Raw genomic sequence first — 13,241 nt, 5'->3', positions numbered from 1 at the left:
TAAAATTTTAAAATTTTGAGGTAAAAATTAATAAATCTCATTTTTATGTTTAGCTTGAATCTCAACTAGAGAAAAAAGATCAACAATTTAAAGAGCAAGAAAAGACTATATCCATTTTGCAGCAAGACATAATGTGCAAACAACATCATCTTGAATCACTAGACAGACTCTTGACAGAAAGCAAAGGGGTAAACCATCTTTATAAAAATGCTGTTTAAGAGCTGACTGATAGCCCTGGCTGGGTGGCTTGGATGGTTGGAGCATTGTCTGGTATACCAAAAGGTCATGGGTGCAATTCCTGATCAGGGCACGTAACCTAGGTTTTAGATTTGATCCTCAGTCAAGGTGGGTGTGGGAGGCAACCAATGTATGTTTCTCATATCGGTGTTCTTTTTGTTTTTCTTTCTCTCCCCCCCTACCCCCGCTTTTCTCTCTCTTTAAAACTAGTAAAAATATATCCTCAAGTGAGTATTTAAAAAAAACTGAGTAATACTTTTAGTTTATGTTTCTGTAACATACCTTTAATTCTGTCAGTTGTTTAACAGCACATCGGTAATGCTAAAATGTTTATATACATACTTACACTTTTGTTTGTTAATATGTGTGTTTTCAGGAAATGGAAAAGGAAAATCTGAAAAAAGATGAAGCTTTGAAAGCATTACAGAACCAAGTATCTGAAGAAACAATCAAGGTTAGGAGGCTAATACCTAAAAATTTTTTTTAATTAAAAAAATTTTTTTGTAACGAAGTCATTCCTGTAGCTTTTCGCTTTTCCCTATAAATTGCAAAAATTGTTTATGTAAAAATCAATTAAGAGATAAATATTTTACGTAGATCAGTGGACTTAGTTTCTATATTTTCTTCAATGTGATCTTAATTATTTAATAGTTAATAATTTAGTTTGTATAATATCTAAGCTCTTTTTTGCCTTTGTATATTATCTAACCTGTTTCTTTTTTTTTCAACATAAGCTAATTACCAACATTACTAGTAAAGAATTAACAGAGAAAGTGAAGGAAGATGAAACTATATGCGGTCCACTTTTGTTTCTTTTAATCTGTTCTAAGATTAATTAGGGGATAAATTCAGAATTCCCAAATAAAACATAGTTTTGTGGCTAATATATTTTTATACTTAAAAGCATGGAATTTGGAGCTAAATTAACTTGGATTTCAGTTCTTGCTTCAATGTGTTTACTAACTGATTATAACCTTGTCTGGTTATTATGCCCTCTGAACTTTAATTTTTTAATTTGTAAAATAAGGATAATAATATTGTGAGAATTAAATTAATGAGGTACATAAAATGTCTAGCATATACTAAGTTACTCAAAGTTTAATAAGTAATTACTATGTATTAAATATTTTCTAATTACCATTTTTAGTGTTAAAAATAAATCCAAGCATACTGCTACCTTTATTTGTCATATATAGCTTGAATGTAATGGATTTTTAAAAATCTATGTTGTTTAGTACTTTTTTCCCTACTACTCTGTTTTTAATCCATTTTGTGACCTTCTGTACCCTTATTAACGCAGCTATAGGTTTATCCATAAATTTCCTATATTTTCAAAAACTTTTAATATTTCATGTCATATTAATTTATTTCCTCATGTAAAATTAATCTCTAAGATCATTAACATTAAAAATACTATTGTACAGCCCTGGCTGGTGTAGCTCAGTGGATTGAGCGCGGGCCTGTGAACCAGAGGATTGCGGTTGGATTCCCAGTCAGGGCACATGCGTGGGTTGCAGGCCAGTTCCCTGCAGGCCACTTCCCAGCAGAGGGATGCACGAAAGGCAACCTTACATTGATGTTTCTCTCCCTCTCTCCTTCCCTTCCCCTCTAAAGATAAATAAATAAAATCTTAAAAAAAAAAAAAACTACTGTACAAAGGTTGTAGGCATGAAATAATTTTATTAAATAAAGTTCATGTTGCCACTTAACTCCTGTTTTTCTTTGAACTACCTAACACATCTAGCCAACCACTTGGTAAGTTATTTCTTCATGTTAATAACCAGATATAAAACAGGAAGGGAATTAGTGAATAAATTATGATGTTGGGTTTTATTCCCTTGGATACCTTTAATAATTTTGCTGGTATTGGAGAAAAAGTCAAAATAAGAAACAAAAATCTTATGACTCAAGTTATACTAAATGATTCTTAGCATATAGGATATTTGTAGCAACAAAGTAGAAGTTTGAAATCTAGTTCTCTTTTCTTATGTCATTACCATCTTTCCAGACATTTGGCCATGCCCTTCTACATGTTTCAGTTTGTTCTTTGCATAAAAAAATATTATGAATTTTCTATCTGTAGGAGAGTTACAGGGATCAGTTTAAGTTATGTCACTTATAAAAGTATGCTGTAGCTTTTGTTTTGGTTTTATTTACCACTCCAGATTCTTTTTCTCCCCCCCAAAGAAAATTATAAGTGGAAAAACACAAATAGAAAAGAGGAGCTTAGGTGCTTTTGTTGAAGAAAGGGTAGCCTAGAACTCCCACCTGGTTGCCCCCAGACTGTGCCCCTAAGGTTTTTGGTTCATAAGAGCAGTACAAATACTTATATTTGTAAGTGGTTTGTATAAAGTAATGACATTTATTTTTATGAGATTCAGAGTTGTAGTTTGGTTTTTTATTAATATGTATTTATTTTAGTGGTTTATTAATTTTAATTAACTTCCATCCAACAAAATTATTAAAAGAATAGTATACAGAATATCTTTGTACCCCTCACCTAGATTCACCTAGAGTTTGTTAAACTCTAGCTATACTCACTTCATTTCTCTTCACACATATGCACGTGCCCACTTGTGTTTGCACCCACCTAATCCCACCCCTGCTCACACACTCCCTTTTTCCCAGACCTCCTGAGAAAAGTTTGCAGATGTCATAACACTTTATACCTTTAATACTTAATGCTATATCTTCTATGAACAGAAACTTTATCTTACATAACCACACCACCTATACTTACCAGAGAAAGTAAACAATAATTCAGTAACATCATTCAGTACACAGTCCATACTGAAATTTTTGCAATTATTTAAAATTTTTAAAAATATATTTTATTGATTATGCTATTACTGTTATCCCATTCCCCCTCTTTATTCCCTTCCACCCTGTGCATACCCTCCCACCCTCATTCCCCCCTTTTAGTTCATATCTGTGGGTCATATATATAAATTCTTTGGCTTCTGCATTTCCTATACTATTCTTAACCTCCTTCTATCTTCTACCTATCATTTATGCTACTTATTCTCTGTACCTATTCCCCCTCTCTCCCCACCTACTTCCCCACTGATAACCCTCCATGTGATCTGTTTCTGTGATTTTGTTCCTATTCTAGTTGTTTGCTTAGTTTGTTTTTACTTCAGGTTTGGTTGTTAATAACTGTGAGTTTGTTGTCATTTTACTGTTCATATTTTTTATCTTTTTCTTTTTCTTAGATAAGTCCCTTTAACATTTCATATAATAAGGGCTTGGTGATGATGAACTCCTTGAATTTGACCTTATCTGAGAAGCACTTTATCTGCCCTTCCATTCTAAATGAAAGCTTTGCTAGATAGAGCAATCTTGGATGTAGGGTCTTGCTTTTCATGACTTTGAATACTTCTTTCCAGCCCCATCTTGCCTGCAAAGGTTTCTTTTGTGAAATCAGCTGATAGTCTTATGGGAACTCCTTTGTAGGTAACTGTCTCCTTTTCGCTTGCCATTTTAAAGATTATCTCCTTATCTTTAACCTTGATTAATGTAATTATGATTTGCTTTGTTGTGTATTTTGTTGGGTCCAACTTCTTTGGGACTCTCTGAGCTTCCTGGACTTATATGTCTATTTCCTTTGTCAGATTAGCGAAGTTCTTCATTATTTTTTCAAATAAGTTCTCAATTTCCTGCTCTTCCTCTTCTCCTCTGGAACCCCTATGATTCAGATGTTGCAATGTGTAAAGTTGTCCTGGGAGTTCCTAAGCCCCTTTTCCTTTTTTTTGGATTCCTGTTTCTTCATTCTGTTCTGGTTGAATGTTTATTTCTCCCTTTTGTTCCAAATCATTGATTTGAGTCCTGGTTTCCTTCCCTTCACCAGAAATACCCCCACATTTTCATTTTTTTACTGACTTCAGCATATTGAGAATATTCACACCATAGCATTGTTAGGATGATATACCAGTTGTACTCACTTTCCATTTTTCTTGATCAAGGGAATATGGATCAAGGATTAGGCTTATCTTTTTAGGTTAAAAAATATTTACTTTACAGATTCTTGGTAGTTGGCCCATCTGTCTTGCCAAATTTACTGCCCAAATACCCATCTCCAACAAATTCATACTCTTGATACACAGAGCTCCTGCCAGCTTCTCACAATTCCCTTTTATAGTAACCCAACATACTTCCTCATCCTGGAATACCCTTTTGCACTTGTTAAGTTCTATTTGTTTTTCAAGACTGCAGTCTCTGGTTTGCTAATTTCCAATGAAAAGTTAGTTTTTAAGTAAATCCCATAAGTAAGAGAAATTACTTAAATCTCTTTTTAAGTAAATCTGTAATAGCATTTTATATCCTATGTTTGACTGTATAGTCACTGTTTGAAGCAGTGAGTTAACATTAGGACACAAGTCTGTAAAATATTGAATGTATAATAAACATTTACTGTTCAGTTGATTTTTCTATTTTGCATTTTTCCTACTTAGGTCAGACAGTTAGATTCAGCATTGGAAATTTGTAAGGAAGAACTTGCCTTGCATTTGAATCAATTGGAAGGAAATAAGGAAAAGTTTGAAAAACAGCTAAAGAAGAAATCTGAAGAGGTAAATGAAAGTTTTCTTTATATATGGAATATTTTCCAAGTGTTTCTTTGAGTCACTATTTATTTTCAAGGTGCTCTACAAGTACATTTTTATGTAGCTCATATAAAAAATCTTTTCAATAAAGTGGAGACTTTAATTTTATATTCTTTTAAAAATAGACATTGTTGCCCTGACTGGTATGGCTCAGTGGGTTGAGCACCAGCATGCAAACCAAAGGGTTGCCTATTCAATTCCCATTTAGGGCACATGCTTGGGTTGCACGTCAGGTCCCCAGTAGGGGGCGCTCAAGAGGCAACCATACATTGATGTTTCCCTCTCTCCCTCCCGTTCCCACTGTAAAAATAAATAAATAAAATCTTTAAAAATATATTATTTCAGTGCAGCACAAAATATGACACCTTAAAATTCTGGTGCTTTTACATATTTTTAGGGAATCAGAAAATTAAATTATTAATATCACAAAGTAAGTCTAATATAGATGGTTAATACTTAGAACATTGAGACTTAGAAGTATAAAATTCTTAAAATATTTTCCATTTTGCTTTTGTTTTTTCTAGTTGTCTGAAGGATTGAGAATTAGAAGTTAACTTTATTGAAATGAGTTTTTCAGATGTTAGAAGATTTTTCTTGAGTTATCTGTGTCTATTATTGAGTTATTTATTTGTATCTTCATTGTCTATCACTTTGCTTTCAACATAATAGGTACTCAATAAATGTTTGCTCAGGATAGCCTTTGAGGAATTCCTATATATTTTTTTTAGAATTAATAATACAGGATGGGCAAAAGTAGGTTTACCGTTGTGACTGTGTGAAACACAGTTTATTCTTGTATTATTATTTACTATTGTGTTATTTTCCATACAAACAACTGTGAACTTACTTTTGCCAACCCCTGTGTTATGTATTTAAACCTTAAAGTTATGTTTAGAAATAGCCTCCAATAAGTCTTTGTTAAATTGACTTGAATATAGCAGAAAAATCCAACCAGAAAAGCAGAAGCTCTTCTGTATCTTTAAAATGGAAGGATTTTTTTTACAGAGAAGTAGATACACAGGTGATGGAAGAGGAGAAAAGCCAGCTGAAGCATGCTAAGGTGACTCAAGGTATCATAGCAGGGATCCCCATAATATCCTTAGGGATAGATGAACATCAAGGAGAGTTGATGTGATCATAGTTGGGTGGCAGGTCTGCTTGCTTGGTGGAGCTAGGGCCACAGAGAAAGAGTCTGTCTCACAGAAACTGGACTGTAGAGGAGAACTCTACTACTGGCCCCTCCCAGTGGCCAGATCTATGTTATCCAGAGGGCAGTTTTCTGTAATACACAGAGCAGAGCAGGGGGAAACCAGGGTGCCTCTAAGACCAGCACTCCGGACTTAGATGCACCACGTAATTATCTAACTTCAGATGTAAAAAAAAAAGAAGAAGAAGGAACCATCATATTTTATGTGGTCCTATCTTCTACTTTCTTTCATAAAGGTTTTTATGGCTTTGACAGATGGGCACATGTATTTCTCCACTCTAACATATGGAAACATATGTATTTTTCCACTCCAAACCTAAACTGTGGATACCTTAACTTTTTAAAATATGAATGTCTTTTCTTTGCCACAATCTGCTTTAAGATACTATTTAGGCATTTGCTGTAGAGCCTTCAGTTAATACTACAGTATAAATGAACCTAGGAGAGATGGAATCTGGAGATAGACAGTGTTTGTAATAAGATCGTTCGTTCTTACAAACAGCATCAAGAGACTAGGTAGATTATTAACATTTACCCAAAATTAACTCACAGTTTTTTTTCAAAATAGCTAAAAATACAAACTGAGGTTCAAACTGAATTAGAAGCCCTGACCAGGTAGCTCAGTTGGTTAGAGTATTGTCCCAATATGCCAAGGTTTGGGGTTCAATCTTCAGTCAGGGCACATATAAGAAACAACTAGTAAATACATAAATAAGTAGAACAACAAATCAGCCTCTTTTTTTCTCTTCATCCCTCCCCCCACCCCTCCATTCTTCCCTCTCCCTCACTCACTTCCCTTCTCTCTAAAGTCATCAATAATTAAAAAAAAATTTAGCGCTGACCAGTGTGGCTCAGTTGGTTGGTCATCATCCCACAAAGTGACAGTTCCCCTGTTTTATTCCTGGTCAAGGCACATTCCTGGGTTGTGGGTTTGGTCCCTGGTCAGGGTGCATAAGGCAGGCAACTGATCGATGTTTTCTCTCTCACATCGACATTTCTCTACTTCTTTTTCTCCCTTTCTTTTCCTCTTTCTAAAGTAAGTAAGTAAGTAAGTAAAATCTTTAAAAAATTGCTAACTGAATTAGAAATCAGAAGTGGTAGTAAGGTATGTACAACCTTACTAGAGAATAAGTAAGAAAGATTTGCAAGCTCTTTTATTTCTACTAAATTATTGGCTTAAGTACACATGCATTGGCTTACTTAAAAGACCACCTTTGCCCTGGCTGGTGTAGCTCAGTGGATTGAGCTCGGGCCTGCAAACCCAGTCAAACATGCCTGGGTTGCAGGCCAGTTCCCAGCAGGGGACACATGAGAGGCAACCATACATTGATATTTCTCTCCCTCTTTCCTTCCCTTCCCCGCTAAAGATAAATGAATAAAATCTTTAAAAAAAAGACCATCTTTCATTTTTTTGTGTATATTGATATGAAACATGGAGACAAATCCGATTACTGTTTACTTTTTTTTTAGGCACTGACTCATGCATTTACTTACTTTTGACTTATTTGTCTTCAGAGCAAATTATAGTGTCTTACAGAGAAAACTAAGGATGGTTAATATAATTAATATTACAGCAAAGTTGTGAAGTTTTCATTGTATATAGCTAGGTTTTAGCAAATTTGATTTACATCTTAGTATGTCTATTCTGTTAATAATAGAAGGTATTGTTAAGATGTTTTCATCTTTTTAATAAGTGGATGTTTCCAAATCACATAGTAGCTGAATAATTAAGTGGCTCCAAAACATATTGGTAGAAAGTTAGCCAGTTATACAAACCACCTATTATTTACCCATGACAAAAAGCTAAAAAATATTCCTCTGAGGGCATTACTCAGCAAATATTCTTTTCCACGTGTTGAAAATAAATAAATTTATGATTAAAATAATAGTGACCTTGGGGGTCCTGAATTATTTTGAAAATATTTTAATTCCATATTAAAATGCCTTAAAAGTGATAAAAGTATGTGTTTATGCAAAATTACATTGTCAACATGATAGAAGAAAATAAACACAAAATTGATATAAATAAGCCTAAACATTTTCTGCGTAAAGCATTTATTTATTAAAATCAATTATTTTAGTAATAAATATTTTTATTCAAATTGATGGGCTTAAATTTTGAGAAGTTGGCATCATATTGTAACTTTTTTAGGTTATATATTTATATTTTCAGTTTATATTAATATATAAAAATAAAGCATATATTGTGTTTTTTAAAGATTTTATTTACTTATTTTTAGAGAGAGGGGAAGAGAGGAAGAAATAGAGGGAGAGAAACATCCATGTGTGAGAGATACATTAATCAGTTGCCTCTCACTTACCCCTATCTGGGGACCTGGCCTGCAACCCAGGCATGTGCTCTGACCGGGAATCGAATTGGCAACCTTTCAGTTTAGTAACACCAGCCAGGGCTTATTGTATTTTAGTTAAGTAATAATTATGAGAGTGTCTTTTCTCTGGATTATACATTAGTACTAGATAAACAATTGTAAAGTAGATTTTATAATGTGAAGTTTTGGCTTTAATTATAGAATAATGACTCATTTAGGAAAACCTATTCTCTGAATGTAAAAACTTAGAAAATATAACCTAAAAACTATTTGTCATATAGTATTGACTTTTAGAGTAAAAGTTAAATGGAAGTTAAATGTTAGTGTGATGCAATGCTAATATAATCTGATAGATACAGGTTAATTTTTTGAATTATATTTGTGATACAACCAACATATTAGATAATTCAAAATTTTTAATGTAAGTTATTTTGCCAGTGGCTTGATTACTAAAATAAAATTTTTTCTTGTTATTATGGGCTTTCTTAGTGTTTTGGTAAGGCCTTATTTTTTTTCTTCTGCTTTGTCTGTTTTCATGTTTTATTTATTTATTTTTCTGAATAGGAAAATAAGTATAAAACAATGTACCAGTAAAGAAAAGATAGTATTTAAATTTATCTTGAAGGCAAGTCAGTTCTGTGTAAAATAAACTGCCAAAGTGTGATTTGCAGTTTTCTCAGGAGATAGCAAAGGGAAAACAAAGAAAGTAGGTGATACTCATACATATTTGTAGTAAATTATTTTCCTACAGACAAAATTAAGTAAAAAAAAATTAGCCTAAGAAAGGACTATAATAATAGGGTTAGAAATAGATTAGTTGCATGTGATATCTCAAGTTCTTCAAGTTTACAACATCATTGTATATAATGAAAAAGTTTGAAATATAAGGTTATATTTCAATTATGAGTGTTCAGCTGTTGGACAATTAGAAAAAAGAATCAAGTCAGTATTCTCTTCCATTATTTCTTGCAAGTTTTTTTCTTTTATTTTTAATATATTTTATTGATTATGCCATTACAGTTGTCCCATTTCCCCCCTTCATTCCCCTCCATCCTGTACACCCCCTCTCCCACCATTCCCCCTTTAGTTTATGTCCATGTGTCACAAGTTCTTTAGATTCTATATTTCCCATACTATTCTTGCCCTCCCCCCTGTCTATTTTTCTACCTACCTCTATGCTACTTATTCTCTGTACCTTCTCCCCCCTTTTCCTCCTCCCACTCCCCTGTTGCTAACCCTTCATGTGATCTTCATTTCTATGGTTCACTCCTGATCTAGCTGTCCTCTTAGTTTGCTTTTGTTTTAGGTGTGGTTGTTAATAACTGTAAGTTTGCTGTCCTTTCACTGTTCATCTTTTTTATCTTCTTTTTCTTAGATAAGTCCCTTTCACATTTCATATAATAAGGGCTTGGTGATGATGAACTCCTTGAACTTGACCTTATCTGAGAAGCACTTTATCTGCCCTTCCATTCTAAATGAAAGCTTTGCTGGATAGAGCAATCTTGGATGTAGGTCTTTGGATTTCATGACTTGGAATACTTTTTTCTAGCCCTTTCTTGCCTGTAAGGTCTCTTTTGAGAAATCTGCTGACAGTCTGATGGGAACTCCTTTGTGGGTGACTGTACCCTTATCTCTTGCTGCTTCTAGAATTCTCTCCTTCATTTTAATCTTGGCTAATGTAATGAGGATGTGCCTTGGTGTGTTTCTTCTTGGGTCCACCTTCTTTGGGACTCTCTGAGCTTCCTGGATTTCCTAGAAGTCTATTTCCTTTGCCAGATTGGGGAAGTTCTTTATTATTTGTTCAGATAAGTTTTCCACTTGTTGTTCTTCCTCTTCCTCTTCTGGAACCCCTATAATTTGGATGTTGGAACATTTAAAGATGTCCTGGAGGTTCCTAAGCCTTTCCTCATTTTTTTGAATTCTTGTTTCTTCATTCTTTTCTGTTTGGTCATTTTTTTTCTTCCTTCTGGTCCACTCCATTGATTTGAGTCTCAGTTTTCTTCCCATCACTATTGGTTCCCTGTGCATTTCCTGTTCACTTAATTTAGCCTTCATTTGTTCCTCTGATTTGTGACTAAAATCAACCAGTTCTGTGAGCCTCCTGATCACCAGTGTTTTGAACTGTGCATCTGATATGTTGGCTATCTCTTGGTTGTTTAGAAGTATTGGCTCTGGGGCTTTGAGCTGTTCTTCTTCTGGAGACATAAGGTTTTGGTCTGGTCACACATGTTATGTATGAGGAGCAGAGCCTTAGGTGTTTACCAGGGCAGGGTAACCCAGGTTGCTGGGCTGTGACTCTGTGTGTGGGGACGGGGTCAGAGAGGGGCAATGGTGTTTGCTCCGCTCTCTCTCGGATTTTGGTCCCCTCTTGTGCTTCCCAGAAGCAAGTTGGGCCCTTCTGGTGTCGGTTCCCCGGTATGTGGGCTTGTGTACCCTCCAGGACCCAGTGGGTCTCTCCAATGAACACTCTGTTAGCCTGGGAGGTTCTCCTAGCACCTCGACCCCGAAAGTTTTTCCAATTGGTGCTTTCAGGCTTTTATTCCCATTGCTGGGGCCCTAGCCTTCGAGGTCTGTCTCACTGCTCGCTCCTTTGCCTGGTTTATCTGAGTGTGAATGTGTGACCGTGGTCAGCCAGCCATCTTGTGTCCCCACTGGGTTTCCTTGTTGCCACCCCACACCTGGGATCTGCCAGTGGTCGCCTGTGCACCTAGGTTGGTCTGGTCCGGCCACTTTTTCCTACTGGGACCCCACTCTGCCAGCTGCTGCCTCTGCCCCTCTTACTGGTCTGGCTGAATGGTTTGTTGTTGTTGGACTTCCATACAGTTCAATTTTCTGTGTTTTGGTTGTGTTTTTGTTACTAAATCTTTGTTGTCTTTAAACTTGCTTGTGCTATGAGGTACAGTGTTTCCATCTATGCCTCCATCTTGGCCGGAAGTCTATTTCTTACAAGTTTGAAATTCCTTTTTTTTTTCTGGAATGATAATTATTGGAAAGACTCTTTGCTTTAAAGGAATGGCTTTATTTTCCTTCATTTTAAAATACTTAAATACAGAAGCAACAGTAAGAATTCTTTCATTACAAATTTTTATTAGCATTTATTTTTTGCTGAATTTACTGCCAGGTCCCAAGTATTTTTTTTCTGTAGTTTATAATGGGATATATTTTTGTTCTCTGCAGCCTCCTCTTCTGGTTTAGGAGCACTGTGCTCTTTTTTCAGTAAGGATCATGCCAGTGTGGCAGGAAGAGCTCATGTATAGGTTAACCTTCCCCTGAGTTCTGTAAGTTCTTCACTTGGGAGTTTCGTTCACCTCTATATGCTTAATGACCAGAGAGTCTACATCTAAACCCTTAAGCTCAGCATTACTGTTTGCATGTTTGAGCTTGTGCTGCAAAAATTCAGCCCTCTTTCTGGGCTACCCATGCTGTGTCCCGCCCCACTGTTTGACCTGAGCACACCTACCAACTCCACCATTGTAACAACAGAATGGCACACATTGCTTCTGCAAAGTGACGTCCTTCTGATGCTCAGTGACTTTTTGGGTATGCATACCCTTGATAGCTGGCCAGTTTTCACGAGTGTTCTTAAAGTGAACATGAGGATTTGATCCTCTTGATTTGCATGATTTTGTTAAGGGGTTTGTGTCAAGTGAATAGCAGACGATTTTCAGAGGTCATCTCCCTCAGGCCGCTTATGGGGGAAGAGCAATAATAAGTCTTTTAAAGAAGATTTACCTATAGTCCACTCTGTAATACTTAAGTTTTCACTTTTCTTCTCATGTGTCCCCTGCTGGGAACAGGCCTGCAACCCAGGCATGTGCCCTGACTGGGAATCCAACTGCGATCCTTTGGTTCGCAGGCCTGCGCTCAATCCACTGAGCTACACCAGCCAGGGCAGTTTTCACTTTTCTATTTGCCTATGTGTTTTCATAATTACATTAGTGAAATGTAATTGCTTTTTTCACTTAATTTCATTTTGTAAAATTTTATACTTCCTTCTCTCTTTTAAATTGGTGACATCACTTTAAATCAGATGATATGTCATCATTTATTTAACCTCCTTTGGGGAACAGGTGAACAATATTATAAAATGTACATTAAAATATATTGTATTATTTATACAATTTTAACAATAATCTCTTTGGGCAGATTTTTAGAATTTGGATATCTAGGACAAAGGGCATTTTTTTTCCTTTTTTTTTTAATGAAGAAAATGCTTTTCTTTTTTTTTTTTTTTAGATTTTATTTATTTATTCATTTATAGAGGGGAAAGAGAGAGGGAGAGAAACATCAATGTATGGTTGTCTTTCATGCATCCCCTGCTGGGAACTGGCCTGAAACTCAACCCAGGCATGTGCCCTGACTGGGAATTGAACCACGATCCTTTGATTCGCAGGCCTGCGCTCTATCCACTGAGCTCCACCAGCCAGGGCTCTTTTTCCTTCTTAATAGCTGCTTTTAGATAATCTCAAAGGTATCTTTTAAAGCAGTTTTGGGAGAACCCAGTATTGAAGTTTTAAATATTTGGAGTGAATGAGTCTGATTTCTTATTTTAATTGTCATTCTTTCAGGTGTTTTTTTAGATCATTAATATTCAAAAGTGTACTACTAGTATATCATTTTACAAACAATGGCAATAATAGCAACAGTAATGTAATAAATAGCACATAACATGCAATGCTTTCATGGCTGTAATTTGTTATCAAGAAGGGGAAAAGATACGTCTATGGGATTATAGAGAAATCCATGGTTTCCTGTATTCTCTTCTTTCTTTTGGGAGGGGTAACATAGAACATGCTTCATTCTGCAACAGTGAAATAGAGTAACGTCTGCAGTATTCCTGCCCAGGGAAGCCTGCTTATGACTCAA

General features: G+C 35.4%; 1 protein-coding gene across 3 annotated transcripts in view; it reads left to right on the top strand.

The window, feature by feature from the left end:
• CCDC18 (coiled-coil domain containing 18) overlaps positions 1–13,241 on the top strand; it is a 126,720-nt gene that overhangs the window by 45,937 nt on the left and 67,542 nt on the right. For all 3 annotated transcript variants that reach the window (XM_037162041.2, XM_037162042.2, XM_053668272.1), the window contains 3 exons: positions 54–188; positions 614–691; positions 4,689–4,805. In XM_037162041.2, coding sequence (XP_037017936.2) covers positions 54–188; positions 614–691; positions 4,689–4,805 — 330 coding nt within the window. The remainder of the gene's footprint in view (positions 1–53; positions 189–613; positions 692–4,688; positions 4,806–13,241) is intronic.

Source organism: Artibeus jamaicensis, unplaced genomic scaffold (assembly GCF_021234435.1).
Source record: "Artibeus jamaicensis isolate MK-2021 breed Jamaican fruit bat unplaced genomic scaffold, CSHL_Jam_final contig_482, whole genome shotgun sequence".
NCBI lineage: Eukaryota > Metazoa > Chordata > Mammalia > Chiroptera > Phyllostomidae > Artibeus > Artibeus jamaicensis.
This window is presented reverse-complemented; position numbering and strand designations above follow the sequence as displayed.